General features: G+C 47.7%; 2 protein-coding genes across 3 annotated transcripts in view; one reads left to right on the top strand and one right to left on the bottom strand.

The window, feature by feature from the left end:
- Nucleotides 1-1,448: 1,448 nt before the first annotated feature.
- FBXO27 (F-box protein 27) lies at nt 1,449-9,125 on the bottom strand. Of its 2 annotated transcripts, none has more exons than XM_079985715.1 (6): nt 8,628-9,125; nt 6,794-7,233; nt 4,702-4,813; nt 4,340-4,435; nt 3,285-3,420; nt 1,449-1,977 (listed from the first exon to the last, which is right to left on the bottom strand). In XM_079985715.1, exons 2-6 carry the CDS (start codon nt 7,116-7,118, stop codon nt 1,741-1,743), a joined length of 906 nt encoding a protein of 301 aa, XP_079841841.1. In that variant the 5' UTR covers nt 7,119-7,233; nt 8,628-9,125; the 3' UTR covers nt 1,449-1,740. The 2 variants fall into 2 exon arrangements, with proteins under 2 accessions (XP_079841841.1, XP_079841842.1); XM_079985716.1 differs by having other exon boundaries at nt 8,748-9,125.
- A 6,444-nt stretch (nt 9,126-15,569) lies between these two features.
- ACP7 (acid phosphatase 7, tartrate resistant (putative)) overlaps nt 15,570-27,154 on the top strand; it is a 32,396-nt gene continuing 20,811 nt past the window's right edge. Inside the window, exons 1-5 of the mRNA XM_079985614.1 lie at nt 15,570-15,848; nt 18,674-18,874; nt 22,637-22,819; nt 23,017-23,042; nt 24,154-24,251. Coding sequence (XP_079841740.1) covers nt 15,740-15,848; nt 18,674-18,874; nt 22,637-22,819; nt 23,017-23,042; nt 24,154-24,251 — 617 coding nt within the window. The 5' untranslated portion in view covers nt 15,570-15,739. The remainder of the gene's footprint in view (nt 15,849-18,673; nt 18,875-22,636; nt 22,820-23,016; nt 23,043-24,153; nt 24,252-27,154) is intronic.

The following is a 27,154-nucleotide window of genomic DNA, read 5'->3' as shown; positions in this document are numbered from 1 at the left end:
AAGTGGAAATTAGGAGGAATGTCATGGTCCGGTTTATGGGCAGTCAAAGTCATGGCTGAGGACGTCGGGACCGGGGGCAAGATGGCGGGGTAGGAGCAGGAACGGGGGTCCAGAAGCCGGGAGTCAGGAAGCCAAGAGTCTGAGGGTCAGAGAGCCGGGAGTCATGAAGTCAAGGGTCCGGGGACAAGAAGCAAGGAGTCACGAAGTCAAGGGTCCGGGAACAAGAAGCAAGGAGTCACGAAGTCAAGGGTCCGAGGGTCAGGAAGCCGGGAGTCACGAAGTCAAGGGTCCGGGGACAAGAAGCAAGGAGTCACGAAGTCAAGGGTCTGAGGGTTGAGAAGCAGGGAGTCATGAAGTCAAGGGTCCGAGGATCAAGAAGCAAGGAGTCACGAAGTCAAGGGTCCGAGGGTCAGGAAGCAGGGAGTCACGAAGTCAAGGGTCCGAGGATCAAGAAGCAAGGAGTCACAAAGTCAAGGGTCTGAGGGTTGAGAAGCAGGGAGTCATGAAGTCAAGGGTCCAAGGATCAGGAAGGAAGGAGTCACAAAGTCAAGGGTTCGAGGATCAAGAAGCAGGGAGTCAAGGAGCAAAACGCAGAAAGGCAGGGAACATGTTGCTGTGGCATAGAGCCAAAGGGAAATGCTGACCTTATATCCCTTCCCGGCTCTTGCCACCAGGTGCAGCGAGTTACCAATCGGCCTCACCTGTGCGGTCGCGTCTTGCTTCTCTGAAACAAACTTAGGAAGGCCCCAGTCCTGCGAATAGCTACCGGTCACAGGGACTGGCTCCTGCATGCACTTCTGACAAGGAATTTCTGTGGGCTGGAGGCTGTACGGTTGCCATATTGTCCTGTGTTTCCAAGGCACGTCCTCTTTTTCATGAGCAGCCTCGTTATAGCGATCCACAGTTAAAACTAGAAGTTGGCAAGTGTGTCCTAATTTTCTGCTCTTTGAAATATGGCAACCCCTAGCCAAGGACGTTCGCCATCTTCTTTCCTCCCCTCTGCATTCTCTCATGTCTTACAGAGTGTGGATTCATGGATTTTGGTTGTCCTGGTTGTCTGTTGTGGTTTACTGTAATTTTTTTGTGTTATTGGGTATGGTCACCCTGGCCTATTTTTTCTCAGGCATGGTCCCTAGTTAGATCTTGGATGGATCTTGCCCCAGAAGTGGAGGCAGAAGACTTTGAAAGGCCCATCTGGTCTGGTGGGGGAGAAGATATCCCATGTGCAGTGTCCTCCAGTCATCTCTTCCTACAGAAGTTTGCGGTCAACGGGCAATTTCCATTTTTCTTCCATTAGTTATCTGCTTGGCTGGGTGCCCAAAGAACAAACATTTTAATATTTTAAGACTAGCATGGTTGTCTTAAGAGAGAGAGCGGTTGGGCCAAGTACCCGGAAGATACTGGTTGCTGCAAGCAGAATATTCACAGAGTTTCAAGGAACCAGCCAAATCTTTTAAATATTTATTTATTGAGTGAGTGAGATTATTATAGTAAATTGAAGAAATAGAAAACAAAAAAATAGAATATAAAACATTTTAAAAAACAGCCTTTTCTCAAGGTGTCTTGTGAACTTAAGTTATTTTCAGAGTGCAAAAAAAACCCCGGAACATTTGTTAAACAAAGATTATTTAATTTCACAGTAAAGGGTTTCTTTAATTCTATATATATATATATATATATAATGTTTAGGTTCCTATGTCTCAAAATTCCTCCTTGCAAGCCATCAATGACGTCTTGTCATCACTTCAGGATTTTTCTCCACCTGGAAGAACGTGACCTGGGTGGAATATGTTTTGGTGGCAGCGAGAAAAACACCCTGGTGGGAGACCGCAGGGGCTCCGGTGAGAGTTTTAGCAGCACCGTAGAGTTTGTGATGCGAGCCCCATAATGCCCGGCCCAGAATTGTGTGTCCACCCCTTTGTGCCAGAGCTGGATGTAGCGAACGCCGGGGCCGTAACTCCTGAACACGTGGGACACCTACAGAGGCAGAGACAGGAGCAAAAAGTCAAGGAGAAGCACCCTTGGAAAGCAGATCACCTTAGAAAGCTTGCCATGCGTTTCTTGTGTCCTGCATCTTTTTTGCTTTAATTAAAAAGCCTTGCAGCGCTTCCTCCCAAGGCAACGTTGGCCAATGTTGCTCTCCGTACAGCCAGTCTTCCTCTGTTAAGAGATTTTTTCATGGCGATACATGCATGGTCACACCAGTGCGTGGACTGTTTAACAGGTAGTTTGGATGAAGCCTTGGATTTCAAACAGTTTTGCAAGAGCAGGATTAAACAGTAAAAACTATTGTTGGTGTCTTTGCAGATAAGAGTGCATTGCGATACAGAAGGCTACCTTTGGAGTACATGATCGCCCTTATGTTTTGACGTAATAATTTACTTGTCCATTTTATTTGTGTTCAGCATCCATGTACACCCTGTACGAGCGATCTGAGTGCTAAGGTTTAGTGTTAAAACTAAGGGTACGTGGACACTCTTGAGGCGTTTTATCGCCTTGCAGATGGTTACAGTGGTGCCCCGCAAGACGAATGCCTCGCAAGACGAAAAACCCGCTAGATGAAAGGGTTTTCCTTTTTTGAGGCGCTTCGCAAGATGAATTTCCCTATGGGCTTGCTTTGCAAGACGAAAACGTCTTGCGAGTCTTTGCCCTTCCCCCCCTTTTTCTAAGCCGCTAAGCCGTTAATAGCCGCTTAGCCGCTAATAGCGCTAATCCGCTAATAGGGATGCTTCGCAAGACGAAGAAACCGCTAGATGAAGAGACTCGCGGAACCGCTTATTTTCGTCTTGCGAGGCACCACTGTATAGCGTTTAACAGACTACACAAGGCTGCAAAGCAATCAGTGGAGGCTCCCGTTCCTGAAAGGGATGTGAATTCGCCCGTTCTGTCCCCTTCAATGCTCCCATTTAAAATTACAAGATATTAACGCCAAGATCATGGGCTTGTTCCCTGTGCCCTATAAAGCAGCCACCCTTCGGGGAGAGTGGTAAACCTGGCAACAAATGGAGCAGGAATTCAGAATAAGTCTGTTTTAAGGAGCAATTGTTGGATCACCCAGTTTTAACTGAATGCTCTGACTTTATTATAATTAGCTCCAAAGTAATCTTACCTGACACTTGTATTTAGACTTTTGCTGTTTTGACAAATGAGACTGCTATGCCTCTTTAGAGCACAATTAACTGCTCCCCCCCCCCCCCAGGTTTTGGCTTTGCATCTGCATCTGGATCAGTACTATTCCCGTGCAGCCTTTTGGATAGGAAAGAACCTTGGATAGGAAAGAACACCTTTTGATACTGGGCGTCGTTCCACTGCGGAATGGGATCCGGATTAGCATTGAATTCGGCAATTACTGACCAATCCGCTGCCAGGAGCTCCACACGGATTTTGTATCTGCAGCCGCAGTCTTCCCGGGCACCCCACCTGAAAGGGATGGCGGAGAGGATGGGGTATAGCCAAGGCAGCGAAAGGAATGGAGCATACCTGAAGGAGCGTCTCCACCCCGATCGTTCAGCCCAGACACTGAGGTCCAGCACTGAGGGCCTTCTGGCGGTTCCCTCCCTGCGAGAAGCCAAGTTACAGGGAACCAGGCAGAGGGCCTTCTCAGTAGTGGCGCCCGCCCTGTGGAACGCCCTCCCACCAGATGTCAAAGAGAACAACAACTACCAAACTGTCAGGGAACTGCCATCAGAGCCAGAGGTGGAGGGAAGGCTCCAGAGCGATGCCGGAGAGGGTCCCAGCAGGGAGAGAGGCAGCCCATCTGCTGGGGAAGGAAATCAACGTAACACCAGGAGAGAAGGGGGGCAGATGGGGGAATCGGAGAAAAGGCTCCTGGACTCCTCACCAGAGACCAGCGGGGACAGCACGGGTCCTCCGCTGCCCACACCCTCCCTGCGCAGAAGACTTCCATGCAGGGAGAGTAGGAGGCGACTGGGCGTCAAAGAACTTCTTTGCTGGAAGAAGTTCAAGAAACGCCCACTGACGGATTCTGCCAGCGATTGAGACAGCCACGCAGTGAAGGGCTGTCCAGACAGAAAGGGTTCAACCAGGCAACCAAGCCAAGAGTGGCGGCAACTTACGCATGAGCAACCCCCTAGAACCATTACACAAACTTTTAGAAGATATCTGAAGGCAGCCCTGTTTAGGGAAGCTTTTAATGTTTGATGTATTATTGTATTTTAATATTTCGTTGGAAGCCGCCCAGAGTGGCTGGGGAAGCCCAGCCAGATGGGCGGGGTATAAATAAATTAATTATTACTATTATTATTATTATTATTATTATTATTATTATTAATATTATGTAGGCTAATTCTCAGGAGATCAAAAGAAGAGTAGAGCTCACCAGTCACAGATAATAACATCAGGTTGGCAGGTATCCATGAGGTCCTCCGGAAAACCTTCTTTCAGCAAATCAATCAGCTGTGATTTTACACACCACCTGGGCAGGGTGGGGGACAACAAAGACATTAATGCTATGTTTACAGCGCTTTGGGGTCCTTGCGTCTTCCAGAAAGACAGCATCATTACAGAAACACAAAGCAGCTAAGACTTTGTGACCTGTAAGGGAATAGGCAAGGAAAAGTGGCAACTCAGAGAGGAGAAACTGGCTGTGCCGCCAGCTGCAGTTAAAAAGGATGTCCCAGGCCACAGGGAAATGGAGCTGCCCAAAAAATTGGGATTGTGACGTCTCCCACATTGACTCACACGTATGATGAGGCAAAGCAAGTCTGGGCCTCTGCGCCTTCCACATGCTGTCTGTTCTCTTCCACTCTCCACCCATTCCCTCCATGCTGGATCACCCAGTGTTGAAACTGTTCTGTGGGCACAATAATGGATATCAGTGGGGATGTCGTTTTCACATGCAAAGTGCGAGGGCTCATCCACACTAATTTCCTCCGCACTTTCTAGGTCCATTCTTTCTTGGATGCTGTCCGTTTTTGTTTCCTCCCCCTGCTGCTTTCCCCACAAAGAAACACTCTTGGCAATCTGTGGAAGACCTGAATCGCCGTTTGTTCCGATTCAGCATTAAAGAGCGGACCTTCCTGGGGAACGTAGTAGTGCAAAACAAACAAACAGAACGGCTTGGAAACAAACCGGGGAAATGCAGAATTGTGCCTAGAAAGCTTGGAGTAAAAAGTAAATGTGAATCAGCCCCAAGTTGACATAGGAATGTAAGAATGGGTGTCATAGGAATGCAGACTGGATTATTGTAACTCGCTCTACGTGGGGCTACCCTTGAGACTGACCCAGAAACTCCAGCGGGTGCAGAATGCCGCGGCGAGACTCCTTACGGGGTCCTTGCCGCGGGATCACATTCACCCGGTGCTATACCAGCTGCACTGGCTCCCGGTGGAGTACAGGATCAGGTTCAAGGTGCTGGTTTTAACCTTTAAAGCCCTATACGGCCTAGGACCCTCGTACCTACGGGACCGCCTCTCCTGGTATGTCCCACAGAGGACCTTACGGTCTTAAACAAAAACATCTTGGAGGTCCCAGGCCACAGAGAGGTTAGCCTGGCCTCAATCAGAGCCAGGGCTTTTTCGGCTGTGGCTCCAATCTGGTGGAACGCTCTGTCCCAAGAGACCAGGGCCCTGCGGGACTTGACATCTTTCCGCAGGGCCTGCAAGACAGAGCTGTTCCACCAGGCCTTTGGTCAGGGCGCAGCCTGACTCCCTCCTTTGGCAATCTTCACAGAAGATTTAGCCTTTAGCCTAATGGTTGCCATCAATTTGAGTTGAATTAATTTTAATGAAATGATTTTAGAATGTTGTATTATTATTTTATTGTTGTTAGCCGCCCTGAGCCCGGCTTCGGCTGGGGAGGGCGGGATATAAATAAAATTTATTATTATTATTATTATTAAGAGCCTGGCCGCTGGATCAGGCCCAAGGCCCATCTAATCCAGCATCCATGAGTACAATGCACCACCAGTACTCAGAGCCATAATGCTTCTGCCTCGGGAGGACAGGATGTGGACATCATGGCTAATAGCTGTTTTTAGCTCCTGCTTTGGAAAGCATTGAGAATTGGGAAAAGAGTCGGTGGAAGAGGACTGGAAGAAGTTCAAAGAATATCTCCAAAAACATTGTAAAATGTTTGAATGTTAAAAAGATGTTTGATATAAAGATAAATTGGCATCAGTGACATAGTAAAAAGAAATATGGAAAAATGTCTTAAGAAAAAGGGGTGAAAAGACTAGAGTAAAAATATGTTGAAACTAAATAAACGATATAAGGGTTTAAGCTACAAAGAACATGTGAAAAATGTGAAAAATGGATTTAAAAGGAAAGGGAAATTGAAAACATAATAGGTTGAAATGTATAATATTGAATAAGATTGGAAAGAAGGTAAGGAACTGCTGAATTGGAATTTGTAAAGGGGAACACAGAAAAGGGAGATGTGAGGAAGTCAGAAAAGAGGGTTATAAAGACAATAAGTTAAAACTAGATTTTCATTTCTTTTTTGGTTTTTGTTTGTTTTATGTTCTTTATTGTGCTTTATTGTTAGACTATCGTTAGATTGTGTGGTTAATGATTGTTTCTCTGCTTTGTTTTGTTTCATTTGATTGTGATTTCTTCTATTATGTAAAATTTTAATAAATATTTTTTTAAAAAAAGAGAGATAAGCAGAAAGAAAAAAGGAAAGCATTGAGAATTGCCTCTGGGAATGTGCAGAGTACGTTTCCTCACACCACAGTCCCAACAGTGTCTCTGATTAGAGTGCAAGCATTGGAAGGGACAAGTTCTGGACTTTAGACTCCCTGCCTCCCACCTGCCTGACCCATCAGCTCCCTCACCTGTCCCACAGGGATTCTTGATCAGATTCCTCCCAAAGGGCCGCAGGACCCCGACTCGGCGGCAGTCCATTCGGGGGCATCGTTGGGCAGCTTCAATGGCATCGTGCATCCGCGGGTCCCTCTCCCACTGAAGTTTCCAGACGGTGGGCCTGTCAATTAGATCCCTCCACCTGCAGCACACCAGGCGGCAGCGGGTCACCAGGATCCGGGCAGGCACCCAGCTGAGGATCAGCTCCAGCAGTTCCTCAGGCAACGGGTTCAAATCCACCAGGCACTGGATTTCCATTCCATCTGTGGACGTGCTCTTGCTTTTAACAAGTCCCATGTCTGGTCTCTCACTGCGGTCAAGTTTCGGAAATAAAAGCTGAAGAGGTTTTAAACTAAAATACCTTGGGACGGAGGCCTGTCATTCTCCCCCATTCTCTGGGAGCAGCGCTACCCTGGAAAGGAAAAAAACTTGTAACAAATGTTGGAGATGTAAGGAGAAAGAAGGTACATTCATGCATATGTGGTGGGATTGTAAGAAAGTAAGGGGGTTCTGGGAGATGATATATAATGAACTAAAGAAAATGCTAAAATATAGCTTTGTTAAGAAACCAGAAACCTTTCTGCTGGGAATAACAAGAATGGACATAAATAGAGACTGTAAACTTTTTCAGTATGCAATCACCGCAGCAAGAACACTGTTGGCCCAAAAATGGAAACAAGAAGAAGTACCGACTTTGGAAGAATGGAGGACAAAATTAACAGACTATGCAGAACTGGATAAATTAACTGGGAAAATCAGATTCCAAAAGGATCACAGGTTTTTTGAGGACTGGGGAAAATTTACGGAGTATTTGAAAACTGCATGTGAGGACTGTACAACGCTAGTGTGCTTTAAAGAAGCTTTGTGAAAATACAAGGAATATTGTTAGAAAGCAAATAAGGTCAGAAATATAGTGTTTAATGGCAATATTAAAATTAAGGAATGTGAAGATAGGATTCGAACTACGAATGATTGTCAGAGAAGTTGAGGGAGGTCCAATAAGCTAAAATATGTGATGTGTAAATTGATATGACTGGAGTTTTTCATGGAAAAAATTTTAATAATAAAAAAAAAGGAAATAATAATAATAATAATTTATTATTTGTACCCCGCCCATCTGGCTGGGTCTCCCCAGCCACTCTGGGCGGCTTCCATAAAAACCAAAAATACACTAAAACATCACAGATTAAAAACTTCCCTGAACAGGGCTGCCTTAAGATGTCTTCTGAATGTCAGGTAGTTATTTATTGCTTTGACATCTGCTGGAAGGGCATTCCACAGGGCGGGCGCCACTACCGAGAAGGCCCTCTGCCTGGTTCCCTGTAGCTTTGCTTCTTGCAATGAGGGAACCGCCAGAAGGCCCTCGGAGCTGGACCTCAGCGTCCAGGCAGAACGATGGGGGTGGAGACGCTCCTTCAGGTCTACTGGACCGAGGCCGTTTAGGGCTTTAAAGGTCAACACCAGCACTTTGAATTGTGCTCGGAAACGTACTGGGAGCCAATGTAGGTCTTTCAAGACCGGTGTTATGTGGTCTCGGCGGCCGCCCCCAGTCACCAGTCTAGCTGCCGCATTCTGGATTAGTTGTAGTTTCCGAGTCACCTTCAAAGGTAGCCCCACGTAGAGCGCATTGCAGTAGTCCAAGCGGGAGATAACTAGAGCATGCACCACTCTGGCGAGACAGTCCGCGGGCAGGGAGGGTCTCATCCTGTGTACCAGGTGGAGCTGGTAGACAGCTGCCCTGGACACAGAATTGACCTGCGCCTCCATGGACAGCTGTGAGTCCAAAATGACTCCCAGGCTGCGCACCTGGAAAGGAAAAAAACCCGAGGCTGCTTTCTTGCTGTGAGAATTAAGAGTGAACTGGAGTACAGACAACAAATTCAAGCTTGGTTCTGCCACCCGCCCAGAAGCAAAAAGTGATACTACCTGCTTGTTTGTTTTCTTGCAGAAACCAGGTTTCTCTACCTTTTCCATGGCAGGTCTAATCCTGGCTCTTTGCCCCCCCCCCGAGGAGCAGGCAGCCCTCTCCCTCCTGCGTGCCCAGGGACCACTCCTCCCGCAAAAACAAACCGCGCCTGGAGGAAGAGCAGTGGAAAGGAAGCGAAACCGGCCGGACCTGGTTCCCGTGTAGACAGGATAAGCCAATCAGCTGCCGGGGAAGAGAAAGGGGCGGACCTTCGCGCGCAAGAGCAAAGCTGGCGGGGATTGGCGAAAGGGAGCTTGATTGGCGTTCGCCGCGCCCCTCATTTCCCATCCCGGGCCTTGGAGCGCCGAGCGGCAGGCAGGAATTCAACAGGTGCAGCTTCCTCGTGCGGAAATGCAAACTTTGGAAGCTGCCCGCACCATTAAAATAACCATTGTTCTTTCTTTTTCTTTTTTGATTGTTACTTATATATATATATTTTTTTCTGTAACCTTTAAAAAAAAAATCCTAATAAAAATCTATTATTAAAAAATAAAAACAACCAAGGAGAGCATTAAAACAAGGCAGTGTTGTTGCTTAGTTGCTTAGTCCTGTCCGACTCTTCGTGACCCCCTTTTTTTTATTTCAAAAAAAGGAAAAGGTCTGTTCAGCGTATTGAGTTGCGCAGCAATAGGCCCCATTACAGGGTGACTTCCAGGATATATATCTTGTTTGAAAAGACCTGGTAACTGAGGGATAACCCAGGTGGCAGCTTGTGTCTGTGTAAACTGGGACCCCAAAACGGAAAAAGCGTAGTGTTAATTGTTGTTGTTGTTGTTGTTGTTTAGTCGTTTAGTCGTGTCCGACTCTTCGTGACCCCCTGGACCAGAGAACGCCATGCACTCCTGTCCTCCACTGCCCCCCGCAGCTTGGTCAGACTCATGCTGGTAACCTTGAAAACACTATCCAACCATCTCGTCCTCTGTTGTCCCCTTCTCCTTGTGCCCTCCATCTTTCCCAACATCAGGGTCTTCTCCAGGGAGTCTTCTCTTCTCATGAGGTGGCCAAAGTGTTGGAGCCTCAGTTTCAGGATCTGTCCTTCCAGTGAGCACTCAGGGCTGATTTCCTTCAGAATGGAGAGGTTGGATCTTCTTGCAGTCCATGGGACTCTCAAGAGTCTCCTCCAGCTGAGGCTCCAAGACTTTGGCCACCTCATGAGAAGAGAAGACTCCCTGGAAAAGACGCTGATGTTGGGAAAGATGGAGGGCACGAGGAGAAGGGGACGACAGAGGACGAGATGGTTGGACAGTGTTCTCGAAGCTACCAGCATGAGTTTGACCAAACTGCGGGAGGCAGTGGAAGACAGGAGTGCCTGGCGTGCTCTGGTCCAGGGGGTCACGAAGAGGCGGACACGACTAAATGACTAAGCAACAACACAATTTGTGGACGTAATAGGCCCACACACAACACAAAACATTGTTGCTATATGTAGTTTTTATTTTTATATCTTATATTTTGGAAATGCACATCCAGGTTTTTTTCCTTAATTTTTTTGGGGGGCCCCCAAGAGAGTGGAGACCTAAGCTAGAGCTTATTTAGCTTTCACGTAAATCCGGTACTAGCCCCCCCCCCAAAGAGGACGTGTCCAGGATTTCCCGGGCGCTGCGCAAAGAAGTAGCCTTTTCCTCTGCCTCCCCAAAAGATGCAAAGCGAGACCCAGCGACCACAGCTGCTGTCATCTTCCATTTTTGGGGCGGGGAGGGAGACGGGGTACGGTGATGCCCAATCGCAGGCACTCGCGGGCCGGGCATCGCAGGGGGGTTGGACTAGATGATGCTTGGAGATCCCTTCCAACTCCTCTGGCTCTCTCTCTCTCTCTCTCTTTTTTAAATAATATTTATTAGAGTTTCAACAAAAAAAGTTACAAAAATAGTAAAAAGAAAATACAAAAAATACAAAAACCAGAAAAAAATAAAAACAGTTAAAAATAAATCCCTCTTTCTGTTATTTTACCATTCATTTACTTATTTTCATGACTTCCTCACACCTCCCTTTTTTGTATTCCAGTTAATAGTTAGTTCAGCAAATCCATACCCTCTTTGTTTTCTTCCTGACAGTAAGAGCTGTTTGACAGTGGAATTTGTTGCCAAGGAGTGTGGTGGAGTCTCCTTCTTTGGAGGTCTTTAAGCAGAGGCTTTAGGGACGCAGGTGGCGCTGTGGGTTAAAGCCTCAGCGCCTAGGGCTTGCCGATCGAAAGGTCGGCGGTTCGAATCCCTGCGGCGGGGTGCGCTCCCGCTGCTCGGTCCCAGCGCCTGCCAACCTAGCAGTTCGAAAGCACCTCCGGGTGCAAGTAGATAAATAGGGACTGCTTACCAGCGGGAAGGTAAACGGCGTTTCCGTGTGCGGCTCTGGCTCGCCAGAGCAGCGATGTCACGCTGGCCACGTGACCCGGAAGTGTCTCCGGACAGCGCTGGCCCCTGGCCTCTTAAGTGAGATGGGCGCACAACCCCAGAGTCTGTCAAGACTGGCCCGTACGGGCAGGGGTACCTTTACCTTTACCTTTAAGCAGAGGCTTGACAACCATATGTCAGGAGTGCTCTGATGGTGTTTCCTGCTTGGCAGGGGGTTGGACTCGATGGCCCTTGTGGTCTCTTCCAACTCTAGGATTCTATGATTCTATGATTCTCTTAGTTCTTTATCTTCACATGTTATAACTTCGAATTTTCACCTAATATCAATCCATTTTTACATAATCCTATTTAACCTTGTTGCTAAAACCAGTTCGTTTCAATCCAACATCATTTTAACATTCAATCATTTTACAATGTTTCTGTAAATAGTCTTTGAATTTCTTCCAATCTTCTTCCACCAACTCTTCTCCCTGGTCTCGGATTCTGCCAGTCATTTCCTCCAGTTCCATATAGTCTATTACTTGCATCTGCCATTCTTCCAGGGTGGGCAGATCTTGTGTCTTCCAATATTTTGCAATGAGTATTCTTGCTGCTGCCCAACTCCTCTGGCTCTCGGCTCCCCCTCAATGGAGAGCGCCAAAGGCTGCGAAAAGAACCAGGAAATGCGGTGCGCGGAGGGAGGCGCATGGCGACGCGCTCCCTTCGGGGTGGGAGGATCTTCCCCCAGAGTCCAGAGAGCAGGAGGAGATCAGCCCCGGGCTTCCTTGCGATCGGAGGGATCTGCTGCTCGCCTTTGCGCTCCTCCAGCGCGCAGAGGCGCCGGGCGAGACCCCGGTCCCAGGTCAGTGCTGGGAGGCGCTCTGCACACGCTCAGGAACGCCACCCCGTCCGGATTTGCGGCTTGATTTCCAGAAAGGAGAGGTGCCGGGGCTCAAGGCTGCCTGGGGAAGGTGGGGTTGGGGGAGATCCCATGTCTTCTGTTCCGTACGCTCCCAGATTTAGCATGCTAACCCCGGGATACGGTGGGCTTCGGGGCTTTCGTATGGGGTCGCCTAATAATAATAATAATAATAATATATTTATGCCCTGCCCATCTGGCTGGGTTTCCCCAGCCACTCTGGGCGGCTTCCAACAGAATATCAAAATACAGTAACCTATTAAACATTAAAAGCTTCCCTAAACAGGGCTGCCTTCAGATGTCTTCTAAAAGCCTTCTATCTGAGATGCTGGAGTGCTGCTGCCAGTCAGTGTAGAGCAGCCTTCCTCAGTCTGGGGCGGATGGGAGTTGTGTGCTAAAACGTCCAGGGGGCACCAGGTTGGGGAAGGCCGCTGTAGACACGCCTGTGCCAGATGGGCCAGTGGTCTGATTTGGTATACCCGGCGTTTTGCTCAAAGATGCTAGGGCATCTCATGGCGTGTGTGTTTGTTCGGTTGGCGAGCTTAGTTCCCCAATTGTGCTAATGTAAGATACACAAAGGGGACGCGGGTGGCGCTGTGGGTTAAACCACAGAGCCCAGGACTTGCTGATCAGAAGGTCGGCGGTTCGAATCCCCGCAACTGGGTGAGCTCCCGTTGCTCGGTCCCTGCTCCTGCCAACCTAGCAGTTCGAAAGCACCTCAAAGTGCAAGTAGATAAATAGGTACCACTCCGGCAGGAAGGTAAACGGCGTTTCCGTGCACTGCTCTGGTTCTCCAGAAGCGGCTTAGTCATGCTGGCCCCATGACTCGGAAGCTGTATACCGGCTCCCTCTGCCATTAAAGCGAGATGAGCGCCACAAACCCAGAGTCGGCCATGACTGGCCCTAATGGTCAGGGGTCCCTCTACCTTTAAGATACACAATGGCCCAAGTCTATTTTGGGGTGCACACACCCCAGTTTCTTCCTTGTGGTGGGACAAAGGCAGCACACTTGAGAGTGCATTGCGCCCCAAAGTGTAACTGGGGCCAAAACAATGCCAGGACATCTTATTGGGGCCTGGGGATATTATCTGGGGTGTTTCATATCCTCTTTTTGAGGGTGTAAATCCTGAGTTCCTTATTCCTGAGTTGGTGTATGGCACTTTGCCTTTTGAGCTTTTGACCAGAGAGAAAGCTGTCCCTGGAAAGTGGCAGACTCCTAATCGTTTGTGTGTTTCCTATCTTGGGGTGCAGGGGATAAGTAAACTTCGATTCCTTAGTCTGTTCCTTCAAATCTGCGTCCAATAAGGGGATAAGATTAATTAATTAATTTGGGTTTTAGACACATCATACCTGTTCCACATTTGTGAGAAGTCCATCTTCCATTGTGATGGCAACTCAGAACTTGGAACTCCTTGTGTATTTAAAGGTAAAGGTAAAGGTACCCCTGCCCGTACGGGCCAGTCTTGACAGACTCTGGGGTTGTGCGCCCATCTCACTTAAGAGGCCAGGGGCCAGCGCTGTCCGGAGACACTTCCGGGTCACGTGGCCAGCGTGACATCGCTGCTCTGGCGAGCCAGAGCCGCACACGGAAACGCCATTTACCTTCCCGCTGGTAAGCGGTCCCTATTTATCTACTTGCACCCGGAGGTGCTTTCGAGCTGCTAGGTTGGCAGGCGCTGGGACCGAGCAGCGGGAGCGCACCCCGCCGCAGGGATTCGAACCGCCGACCTTTCGATCGGCAAGTCCTAGGCGCTGAGGCTTTAACCCACAGCACCACCTGCGTCCCACCCTTGTGTATTTACCACTTGCTAAAAACATTTTTGTTCAGCCTAGATATGTAAAATGTGGGCATGTGTTTTAATCTGGTTTTAGTTTCTCGTGGGTTTTAATTTCTTTTGAAAAGGTCTAGTTACTAGTTGTTTTAAACTGTTTTTATTGGTAATTTTATCGTTTAATTCTCTCTATATAAAACAAATAAATGTTCACAAACTAGAACCAGGGACCAACATTAACCTTAACATAGCCTTTCAGAGAACACGTGACTCTTAGAAGAGGTCCCTGCCCCAAAGAGCTTAAATAGTAATTAAAAACCCCCACGACTGGAGAGATAACAAGGAGAAACCAGGAAGGCATTCTGTGATGATCTGACTTACAGGAAATGGGTCACCTGGTCTCTTCCCAGTCATTATCTGGTTGGTAAACATTTTCTAGGCGCTGCATTCACTTTAATGGCACCCTCAGCCTAGATTGGCTTTTCCCAATGGCTGGATTTTCCCCTGATTTAAATTTGGACTCTCCCTTAATAACCCAAAACCCCGCCCTGTGCTATCTTTATGAGTCAGTGTTTCGGTGTGCACTGACCAATCATCTCGGATCCCTGATGCATACAGAGACATAATGGGCACCCTCCTCTCAAGCTGGGCGTTTCTGTTGCGTTCCTGCCTCAGGAGGAGTGGTTCACATTATACCTGTTGCTGAGATACCATGGGAGAATTAATTCCATGGCAGAGAGCCTTTAAGTGGTTTTCTGTTTGGGTTGGGCAGGCAGATTTCGTAGAATCGTAGAGTTGTAAGGGACCCCTGAGGGTCATCCAGTCCAACCCCCTGCAGTGCAGGGACCCTGCCCGCAGCTGTCCCTGGGTGAGTTCGAACCAGCAGCCTTCTGGTGAACAGCCAGCGCACTGACTCGTTGCGCCATGAGATTCCACAGACAGTAAAGGTAAAGGGACCCCTTGTTGGTTTCTGCTTTCTTCACTGTGCAGCGAAGTGCTTGTAACGAGACAGGTGTTTACATTCCACAGACAGCATTGCTGTTGGGTTTCTCACGGGAAAGGAGACTGGATGTGACGTACACTGGTTTCCTGTTTTTCACTGTTCTCTCCGTGCATCAGAGGAGAGAGGATGCTTTCTCTGCTCCGGCAGAAGCAGGATGCTTTTCTGTAATCTACCAGCTTTGAAGTGCAAATAAAGTAATGTAAAAGTATGTGGCACGTACTGCTCATCCTTCCGCTGTGCTCAGGACTCTGCAAAACAACACCCCTGACCATTAGGTCCAGTCGTGGCCGACTCTGGGGTCGCGGCGCTCATCTCGCTTTATTGGCCGAGGGAGCCGGCGTACAGCTTCCGGGTCATGTGGCCAGCAGGACTAAGCCGCTTCTGGCGAACCAGAGCAGCGCACGGAAACACCGTTTCCCTTCCCGCCGGATCGGTACCTATTTATCTACTTGCACTTTGGCGTGCTTTCGAACTGCTAGGTTGGCAGGAGCAGGGACCGAGCAACGGGAGATCACCCTGTCACGGGGATTCGAACCGCCGACCTTCTGATCGGCAAGTCCTAGGCTCTGTGGTTTAACCCACAGCGCCACCCGCGTCCCTTCCACAGCCAGTAGAGCTACCATAAAGCGTCCATTTCTTCCAAGGATTAGCACCCACGGCTGGGCACATGCGTTTTGTCTTTGCGGCTCGTCCGGCTCTTGTTGTCCTCTGGCCTCGGCTGCAATAACCCTGGACTCTCTCTGAATTTCTTGCTTCCCTAGCCTCGGGTTCCTGAGTTCAAAGCAGCATCAGCAGTTTGCAACGGAGGACATTATAATAGCCCTGTGACTTAGCAGACCGGCTTGCAGAGACCCTGCCAGGGTTTGCAGCTGGTCTGAGTTCTCTTCCGAAGGATTTCAGCGGAGAGGAGATCTTGGTGGGGGTGTGCAGCATGAGTCGACTGGGGAGGCTGTTTGGCTTCCTGTGCCTGTGGCTGCCTCACCTGCAGTGCGAAGGGTTCAGCTACACCCAGCCTGAGCAGGTGCACCTGTCCTATCCAGGTGAGTTTTACGGCTAAGGGGGCTTTGTGCGTCTTCAGTCTCTACCTATTTGATGATGATGGAGGAGGATTAATATATTTATTACCCCACGTCCCAGGACAGGTCACAGTATTAAAAACAATATTATAAACAATTTAAAAGTACTTGCAAACATCAAATAAGCTAAAACAAAACAAAAAAATCCTTCCAGTAGCACCTTAGAGACCAACTAAGTTAGTTCTTGGTATGAGCTTTCATGTGCATGCACACTTCTTCAGATACACTGAAACAGAAGTCACCAGACCATTATATATAGTGAGAGGGTGGGGAGGGCTATTACTCAGAAGGGTGGTGGGAATGGGTGATAGGCTGATGTTGTTGTTGTTGTTGTTTAGTCGTTTAGTCGTGTCCGACTCTTCGTGACCCCCTGGACCAGAGAACGCCAGGCACTCCTGTCCTCCACTGCCCCCCGCAGCTTGGTCAGACTCATGCTGGTAACCTCGAGAACACTATCCAACCATCTCGTCCTCTGTCGCCCCCTTCTCCTTGTGCCCTCCATCTTTCCCAACATCAGGGTCTTCTCCAGGGAGTCTTCTCTTCTCATGAGGTGGCCAAAGTACTGGAGCCTCAGCTATAGGTGTGGTAAACCTGTTGACTGTTAACGACTGCAATTGGTCTTACAGGAAAAGCAAGGGGTGAGATGGCTAAAAGCAGCTTTATAATGTATAATAAGATAAGAATCCGATGTCTCTATTCACACCAGTTCTCTCCATGGTTTTAAGTTTGGTAATAAGTTGCAATAACTTGTTTTTATTATTGGTTTTTAGCCGCCCTGAGCCCGGTCTTGGTTGGGGAGGGTGGGATATAAATAAATTATTATTATTATTATTATTATTATTATTATTATTATTATTTTCAGCAACTTCTCTTTCCAGTCTGTTTCTGAAATTCTTTTGTAATAAGACAGCTACTTTGAGATCTTGTATAGAATGTACTGGGAGATTGCAGTTGTTAACAGTGGTCAACAGATTTACCACACCTATCAGCCAATCACCCATTCCCCCATTCCCCCCACCCTTCTGAGTAATACCCCTTCCCACCCTCTTACTATATATAAGAGTCTGGCGACTTCTGTTTCAGTGTATCTGAAGAAGTGTGCATGCACACAAAAGCTCACACCAATAACAAACTTAGTTGGTCTCTAAGGTGCTACTGGAAGGAATTTTTTGTTTTGTTTCGACTACGGCAGACCAACACGGCTCCCTACCTGTAAATAAAATAAGCTAGGTCTTCTTCATCATCATCTTCATCTTCGCATGGCCTTTCATCCATAGATCTCAGGGCAGTTGAGAGCTTAAAAATACAAGATAAAAATACAAAATGCATAATAAAACCAAGAACGAGAAGAAAACAAACCAATAACCTCCCACAACTAACATTTAACAGGTTATAGGATGTCAGTAAGCCCAAGGCCTGGTTGAAGAGGAACTTCTTTACCTGGCGGTTAAAGGTATATAATGAAGGCAGCGGCTGAACCTCCCTCTACATCTGCATCTGCGAGACAGATCTGACAGTGGTTTGCAGTGCCAGCAGCCATTCTCAGCGGCTTAACAATTATTATGGTTATTTTATTATTATGCTGTGTGTTGTGTTTTTATTATTAAGCTCCATAAATTATCTTCTTAGTGTTGTACACTGCCCTGGGATCTTTGGATAAAGGCATAATAATAATAATAATAATAATAATAATAATAATAATAATAATAACAACAACACAGTGGTATCTTGGGTTACAGATGCTTCAGGTTACAGACACTTCAGGTTACAGACTCCGCTAACCCAGAAATAGTACCTTGGGTTAAGAACTTTGCTTCAGAATGAGAGCAGAAATTGTGTGGCGGCAGCGCAGTGGCAGCGGGAGGCCCCATTAGCTAAAGTGGTACCTCAGGTTAAGAACAGTTTCAGGTTAAGAACGGACCTCCAGAACGAATTAAGTTCTTAACCCGAGGTACCACTGTAATAATAATAATAGTTACAGGTAGGTAGCCGTGTTGGTCCGCTGTAGTCAAAACAAAACAAAACAAAACCTTCCAGTAGCACCTTAAAGGTAAAGGTAAAGGGACCCCTGACCATTAGGTCCAGTCGTGGATGACTCTGGGGTTGCGGCGCTCATCTCGCTTTATTGGCCGAGGGAGCTGGCGTACAGCTTCCGGGTCATGTGGCCAGCATGACTAAGCCGCTTCTGGCGAACCAGAGCAGTGCACGGAAACGCCGTTTCCCTTCCCGCCGGATCGTTACCTATTAATCTACTTGCACTTTGACGTGCTTTCGAACTGCTAGGTTGGCAGGAGCAGGGACCGAGCAACGGGAGCTCACCCCGTCGCGGGGATTTGCACCGCCGACCTTCTGATCGGCAAGTCCTCGGCTCTGTGGTTTAACCCACAGCGCCACCCGTGTCCCTAGTAGCACCTTAGAGACCAACTAAGTTTGTTATTGGTATGAGCTTTCACACTTCATCAGATAATAATAATAGCAACTTTTGATCTATTAATCACTTTCTCAACCACCATCTCAAGGATATTTACGCATAAGATAATTCAGGGCTGGAGTAGCTGGGGTCTGCGTCAGGCGCCTTTGTAACTGTGCTGTAGCTTATCATGGAAAAGAGGGTTTTCGATGGCTGTTAGTCATGATAGCTAGGCTGTGCCTTCACTGGCAGTGATGATCCTGTTGCTGGAAGCACCGGGAATGGGAAAGCGTTCTTGTGCTCAGATCCTGTTTCCTTCTTTGGAAAAGGCATCTAGTTCTGATGTTCTTAAAACAGCTGGCCTGTCCCTTCCCTGCAGGAGACCCCACCACCATGATGGTCACCTGGACCACCTTTGGCCCGGCAGAATCCATCGTGGAGTTTGGCCCCGATCCGGGAGAGGCCTTCACTCGCTCGGCCAGAGGAGACGCTACGCGGTTCGTGGATGGCGGGAAGCTCAGGCACACCATGTTCATCCACAGGGTCACCCTCCAGGGTCTCGTGCCAGGACAGCGCTATGGTAAGGCATGCCGGCGTTATGGAGCTGTTTGGTGAGAGGCGCCAGAGACCCGCCGAGCCTCGACCCTAGCCACCTCTCTGTTGACTGAGCTGCAAATGTCTCTAGCAAGCAGGGTCTGATCCCAGAAGGAGCCACGGCGGAGGCAGGGATTAGGCCTCGGTGGTGTCCTCCGCTGTCTTCCAAGACAGACAAATGCCACTATTATGCGGCACCAGTAATGGTGCCAATTCCACCATTCAAATCTATCTCACAGGTAAAATGGTGCCAAGTTGTCCACGGCTTTATGTTTGGTTTTTTTAAAATAATATTTATTAAAGTTTCAAAAAAGTTACAAGAGTAAAAAAAAAGAAAAGAAAAAGAAAGAAAAAATACAAAATACAAAAAAGTAAAAACAATTAAAAACAAATCAACCTTTCCATATCTTGACATTCATTTACTTGTTTCCCTGACCTCCTCACACCTCCCTTTTTTGTATTCTAGTTCAATTAGTTATTTCAGCAAATCCTTTCCATTTTTGCTTTTATCTTAATAATTTATCTTAATATATTATAACTTTACATTCTCACCTGTTAATAATCCATCTTTAAATACTCCTTTATAACATTACTACAAAAACCACATAACTTAATTCCAACATCCTTCTAACATTCCTTAATTTTATAATATTTCTGTAGATAGTCTTTAAATTTCTTCCAATCTTCTATCGACTCTTCTCCCTGGTCTCGGATTCTGCCAGTGTCCAGGGCTTTATGTGAGGCGTTCCCAAAGTAAAGGAAGGATTGAACTCTGATTAATAACAATACACACAGAGGTTGGACCAGCAAGTCTCTGGGAAGGGTGCGTATAATAATCTCTGCGTCTCTCCACCCCTTGGCCCAGGTCGTTTTATTCACAAAAGAACTTTTACAGAGTGTTCGTAAGAACCAATCAGATTCTTCTGAGCATTTCAACAAACCCCACGTGGGGACAAAGTTAGATCAAAAGAAATTCTTTTAACTACAAAGACTACTCTGAACATGCATGCATAATCTGAGAGTAAATAAATTAGGCTCTCGGTGTTATTGCGAGAGATGGTCAGTGCAGTGGAGCAATAGGAAAAGGAGATCTGAGTTCAAATCTCTGCTTTGTGACAAAGCTCCAGGGGCGACTTTATGCCTCACCTGCCTCACAGGGTGGTTGTGAATAAGGCAAAAGTGGACATGGACCTTCTCCAGCTTAGGGTGACCGTGTGACTTGCGGAACATCTTTGGGAGAAGAAAAGGCTAAAGAGCAGTGCTGTTTTGCAAGGGAAAAAAGGTACTCACCACAAATGCCTCCCCTGTTCTCTTCGAACGGCAATGGCATCCACCTGAAATGTGCCAGAACTGAGTCCTGGTGAGTTCTGGCTGGGAAAAAAGCCCTGCTAAGGAGCAAACCTTACATGAATCTGGATTGGAGTCCCTAAGACGGTTGGATCGTGCCTTGTACGCCTCCTTCCAGCAATTCCTGCAGTCAAGTTGTTGCTGGATCTCTTGTTCTGCCTTCCTTTGGATCACATCAGTGAGGCTGAGAGGGGGGGGGGGTTCTTGTCTGGGCAGCCCAGGACCTTCAGACACACTGCCCAGGCTTGCGTCTTGGGGAGGTCACTTCGGTGCTGGTAGTGCAGCAGTTTGACTTCACCCCAAGAAGTGCACTCCATCGTCTCTCCAGACAGACGAATGCCAAGAACGACAGGGTAGGGGGAACTGGGGGTGAGTTTGTGGAACCGAGAGGGCAGAGGCCTGAAAAGTGTTTGGAAACTGCTTAGAAGGTGAGAGCCATCTGGATGCCCAGCATTGGGTACGGAGATATCCTGGGCCAGCCTTTGTCTCCCCCCCCCCCCAAAATTTTTTTTTTTAATACTGATTTTTCCAAAATTATAACAAACATAACAACAAACAAGAAAAACATTACAATATCAAAAAACAAGCAGACAAACAAACATTTATCCTGTTATAATCCCACTTTTGTTATCCTTGTTGGGTGACTTCCTCAAATCCCCCTAGCTGAGTTTCTAAATAGTTCATTGTAGCAGTTTTCCAACACTATTTTCATATGAGATTTACTTGTTCAATTAACATCTTTCTTTCTTTTCATTTTGACTTCTATCCATAATATTATGCATTGGACATAATTAAATCCTAGGCCAATCTGTTACTCACAAATATTTCTATTAACGTATTTAGCTAAATAGTCTTTAAATTTCTTCCATTCCTCTTCGTGCTCCTCCTCCTTCTGGTCGCGGACTCTTCCGGTCCGGTCAGCTAGCTCCCAAAAGTCCATCATTGGTCCAGCCTTTGTCAACCCAGTGCCCTGCAGATGTTCTGGACTATGACTCCCATCAACCCAGGGCACCAGGTTGGCGAAGGGTGTCCAAGGTCAGCACGGGTTGCTTGCAGGCGGGGTGGGAAGGGAGTGCTGCTGTCTCCCACATCACCAATGGGCACATTTCGTTTGGGCGCAGGAAATGAACGAGCTTTCAAACGCAGCTATAGCCTTAACAAAATAAAAAAATTCCTTCCAGTAGCACCTTAAAGACCAACTAAGTTAGTTTCGTGTGCATGCACACTTCTTCAGATACACTGAAACAGAAGCTGCTGAATTGCAACTTATTACCAAACTTAAAACCATGGAGAGACCTGGTCTGAACAAAGACATTGGATTCTTATCTCATTATACATGACAAAGCCATTTTTCACCTTCTCACCCCTTGCTTTTTCCTGTAAGACCTATTGCAGTCGTTAAGAGTCGTCAACAGGCTCATCACAGCTATCTGCCAATCACCCAATCCCACCACCCTTCTGAGTAATACCCCTCCCCACCTTCTCACTATATAGAAGGGTCTGGTGACTTCTGTTTCAGTGTATCTGAAGAAGTGTGCATGCACACGAAAGCTCATACCAAGAACTAACTTAGTTGGTCTTTAAGGTGCTACTGGAAGGAATTTTTTTATTTTGTTTTGACTATGGCAGACCAACATGGCTACCTATCTGTAACTGGAGCTATAGCTTTATTAGACTTTACCGACTGGTGGGGTCTGCGTTGCTCCCGGGAGGGAGAAAGGAAGTCAGATGACACCGAGGTTGATTCAGAGAAAGAGTTTATTCTGCTCTCCGGATAGCAGAAGGCACTTGTATGGTCAGTCCACAGCAAGACCAAAGAAATGAGATATTTCATGCAGTATATATATCCTCCAGGCACCCTCTCCCCCCTTCCCCAGGAATCCAGCCACGTCAGCTTATACACGTAAGTTGACATCCATGACCATAAACAGTTGTTCCTGTTCCGGCACTCTTGACCATAAAAGGTTGTTCCTGTTCCTATACTCTTATCTTGGGGCAAGAAGAAGGTCACCAACTCTAAGAGCACTCCTGGCGCCGTTCCCGGGTCTCTTGTCAGACCTGGCAAGGGGTCTGTGCGTCATTGTGGTCAGGATGTAAGATAAGACCCAGATGTGTCATCCCTGCTCCACTCGGAACTGGCAAGGCCATCCATTGCCGTCTCGGACTGATAAAGGAGAGGGCTTTGAGCACTTGTTTATACAGCTGGCTTTCTGTTTACACATTGGCTCAAGAGCTCAAGTTAATGCATTTTAGAAATGCTCCCTTGGAGGAGGAAAAATGAGGATTTTGGGTCCCGTTTTAGACTGACTGCACAGAAACCCATTCCTTCACAGCCTGTATATCCCACCTGGAAAATTATCCTGGGAGCTTCTGAACTGATCTCTCCTGTCCTCCTTTGCAGCCTACCGCTGTGGAAGTGAACAGGGCTGGAGCAGATCCTACGGTTTCTGGGCCTTGCTGAACGGCCCCGACTGGAGCCCCCGCTTCGCCATCTTTGGGGACATGGGCCTGGAGAACCCCCAGTCCTTGCCTCGACTGCAGCAGGAGGCCGAGATGGGCTTGTTTGATGTGGTGCTGCACGTAGGTACGATCGGAGAGGGACTAATCCCGTCTGAGGATTTATCTTGGGGGAGGGGGTGCAAAGCCAGCTCTCTCTATGACCCCCTTCCTGATTTGGAGGAGACGACCAGCATTTGTACTTCTTAAAAACAGAGCAGTCCCTTTTTGTCCCCTGCAAATAGCCCTTACCCTGTTTGACTCCGATCTGGTTTCCCTCCACAGGGGATTTCGCCTACGACTTGGACACGGTAAGAACTACTTAACTGTAGAATTGGGAGGGATCCAAAGGGCCATCTAGTTCACCCCCCCCCTTTGCAATGCAGGAATCACAGCTAAAGAGGACTTGCTACCTTTGGGATTGGAAATGGGTGGTTTAAAAAATGCTACTTACTTAGAGCAGTTGAATCCGGGTCAAAAAGGCTCCCAGCGTGGCTTACATACAGTGGTGCCCCGCAAGACGAACGCCTCGCAAGACGGAAAACCCGCTAGACGAAAGGGTTTTCCGTTTTGGAGGCGCTTCGCAAAACGAATTTCCCTATGGGCTTGCTTCGCAAGACAAAATGTCTTGCGAGTTTTTCCGACTTTTTTCCCTCCCCCCCCCTTTTTCTAAGCCGCTAAGCCGCTTATCAGCTGATCCGCTAAGCCGCTAAAAGCCGCTAAGCCGCTAATAGCGCTAATCCGCTAAGCCGTCAATGGGCTTGCTTCGTAAGACGAAAAAACCGCTAGACGAAGAGAATCGCGGAACAGATTCTTTTCGTCTTGCGAGGCACCAATGTACCACCAAAGCAAGACAGTCCCCGTCCACAGGCTTACAATAATAAAGAAAGTAATAATAATAATATGACATGCTAGGGGAAAGGGATGGGGAGGGGAGAGGAAAAAACAAAACCCAGCCATCGATTCTTAAGCAGTTGTTGTGTAATGGCAGAGCTGGCCTGCCCCCACAGAGCTGATAGAGCGAGTTCTGCTTCTCACTGCTGGAATGGCTGCCCTCAGCTGCCCTCACGCCGGCGCCTGCGGAGTAACCACATCAGCGTGGCCGATGCCAAACTCCATGTGCTCCTCTGAGCTTATGAGAAGTCAAAATCCTCTGCCAAGGCAACGCCACGTGAAGCAGATTTGCACAAGTTCTTTCAGCTTGCGTTTGGCTTCCCTGTTTTGCATGATGAGGCTTACGTTGGCGTGTCAACATCAGACCTCAATTCTGTCTAGACTGGACTGTTGTGACACACTGGAAACTTCATGGAAACATACAGGGGTGTGGAGCGTTGCTATAGAATCCTTGTGGGTGGCTCTGCCTGAGCTTTGGGGAGCGAGACGCTTCCCCTCACCCCAAGCTTGCTTTTCCCTGTCTTGCAGGACAATGCCTCCGTTGGAGACGCCTTCATGAGGAAAATTGAGCCTGTGGCCGCCTTAGTGCCGTACATGACTTGCCCTGGGAATCACGAAGAAAAATAGTGAGTAGAAACCGGCTAACTGAGCATAAACTGGTTTTAGCAGGCTCTGGAAAGAGTACATTGAAGGCACATCGCAGGTGTCAGTAGGCAGGACATTTCAAAGATTGAGTTCTTACAGGTGTGGAACAGGTGCATCAGGAAGATTTTGGGCATCACATTGGCAGGACAGAGTCTCAAACAAAGATGTGCTTCCCCAAGCCCACATTCCCAGCAAGCCAAAACAAACAAGATGAATTTTAACAGGGAGAAATGTAAAGTATTGCACTTGGGCACAAAAAAATGAGAGGCACAAATACAAGATGGGTGACACCTGGCTTGAGAGCAGTACATGTGAAAAGGATCTAGGAGTCTTGGTTGACCGCAAACTTGACATGAGTCAACAGTGTGACGCGGCAGCTAAAAAAGCCAATGCAATTCTGGGCTGCATCAATAGGAATATAGCATCTAGATCAAGGGAAGTAATAGTGCCACTGTATTCTGCTCTGGTCAGACCTCACCTGGAGTACTGTGTCCAGTTCTGGGCACCACAGTTCAAGAAGGACACTGACAAACTGGAACGTGTCCAGAGGAGGGCAACCAAAATGGTCCAAGGCCTGGAAACGATGCCTTATGAGGAACGGCTAAGGGAGCTGGGCATGTTTAGCCTGGAGAAGAGGAGGTTAAGGGGTGATATGATAGCCATGTTCAAATATATAAAAGGATGTCACATAGAAGAGGGAGAAAGGTAGTTTTCTGCTGCTCCAGAGAAGCGGACACGGAGCAATGGTTCCAAACTACAAGAAAGAAGATTCCACCTAAACATTAGGAAGAACTTCCTGACAGTAAGAGCTGTTTGACAGTGGAATTTGCTGCCAAGGAGTGTGGTGGAGTCTCCTTCTTTGGAGGTCTTTAAGCAGAGGCTTGACAACCATATGTCAGGAGTGCTCTGATGGTGTTTCCTGCTTGGCAGGGGGTTGGACTCGATGGCCCTTGTGGTCTCTTCCAACTCTATGATTCTATGTCTGCACTCCTGCCTCAGTGACATCTACGCTGGCTTGGCCATGTCCACAGAATCGAAGATGGCAGGAGCCCCAGAGATGTGCTCTTTGGGGAGTTGGCTTCCGGCATCAGACCAGCTTTGAGCTACAAAGATAATAATAAATTTTATTTATACCCCGCCCTCCCCAGCCAAGACCGGGCTCAGGGCGGCTAACACCAGGTATAAAAACAATTGATTAAAATACAGCTTAAAAACTAGATTAAAGTATGACATTAAAATGCAGCCTCATTTCAGCAGAAACTTTTTGGGGATGAAAACGTCAAATCTCCACCAAGGCCAACTATCCAGACTGGTCCTGCATGGGCCAGAAAAAAGCCAGGGAAGTCCCCAAATAGGAGTTCCATCACAGAAGGAGAAAGGAAAGAGGGGGAGGGGATCAAGTTGATTCCAAGCCAAAGGCCAGGTGGAACAACTCTGTCTTACAGGCCCTGTGGAAAGAAATCAGAGACTGCAGGGCACTGGTTTCATGAGACAGAGCGTCCCACCAGGTTGGGGCCATCACTGAAAAGGCCCTGGCTCTGCGTGAGGCTAATCTGACTTCCTTAGGGCCCGGGAACACTAGGGTGTTGCTATTTATGGACCTTAAAGTCCTCCGTGGGGCATACCGGGAGAGGCAGTCCTGTAGGTACGAGCATGTCTGCCAACATGACACAAAGGCTGGCAACGTCAGTCCTACTGTGTGGGAATCCCTTGCAGATGACCGCAGTGCATGGAGACGGATGGTCATGTTGTGCCTCCAACAGCAGTGACCAGAGGAGGAATGGCTGCTGGGAGGAAGGCAGAGAGAAGAAACGCCCTGGTGCATCTGCAGCAGCAGCACATCCAGATGCCTTCATTTCCCCCGGCTGCAGCAAAACATGTCTCTCCCATATTGGTCTCAGCTGCAACTGTCCCAACAGCTTGACCTCTCCCCCAAAGATTCACTCCTCCACTGTCTTCCAAGACAGACAAATGCCACTATTATGCGACACCAGTAATGGTGCCAATTCCACCGATCAAAGCTATCTCACAGGTAAAATGGTGCCAAGTTGTCCAGGGCTTTATGTGAGGCGTTCCCAAAGTAAAGGAACGGTTGAACTCTTATTAATAAGAATACACACAGAGGTTGGACCAGCAAGACTCTGGGAAGGGGGCATATAATAATCTCTGCGTCTCTCCACCCCTCGGCCCAGGTCGTTTTATTCACGAAAGAACTTTTGCAGAGTGTTTGTAAGAACCACTCAGATTCTTCTGATAAATTAATTCTTTTAACTACAAAGACTACTCTGAGCATGCACACATAATCTGAGAGTAAATAAAAGAGCACTAGAGAAACTCAGGAGTAAACAGGAGAGAATGAAAGGATGGCAAGGAGATAGGCATCATTATCACCTTCCTGTGAAACTATTTCCAGGCCCTAAGATCTACATCCTGAGATTAACATATAAGAAAAGCTACATAGAATCATAGAATCCTAGAGTTGGAAGAGACCACAAGGGCCATCGAGTCCAACCCCCTGCCAAGCAGGAAACACCATCAGAGCACTCCTGACATATGGTTGTCAAGCCTCTGCTTAAAGACCTCCAAAGAAGGAGACTCCACCACACTCCTTGGCAGCAAATTCCACTGTCAAACAGCTCTTACTGTCAGGAAGTTCTTCCTAATGTTTAGGTGGAATCTTCTTTCTTGTAGTTTGGAACCATTGCTCCGTGTCCGCTTCTCTGGAGCAGCAGAAAACAACCTTTCTCCCTCCTCTATGTGACATCCTTTTATATATTTGAACATGGCTATCATATCACCCCTTAACCTCCTCTTCTCCAGGCTAAACATGCCCAGCTCCCTTAGCCGTGCCTCATAAGGCATCGTTTCCAGGCCTTGGACCATT

This window comes from Podarcis cretensis (genome assembly GCF_951804945.1).
Source record: "Podarcis cretensis genome assembly, chromosome: 8".
NCBI lineage: Eukaryota > Metazoa > Chordata > Lepidosauria > Squamata > Lacertidae > Podarcis > Podarcis cretensis.
The sequence above is the reverse complement of the archived record's forward strand: the minus strand, read 5'-3'. Positions and strand labels throughout refer to the sequence as shown.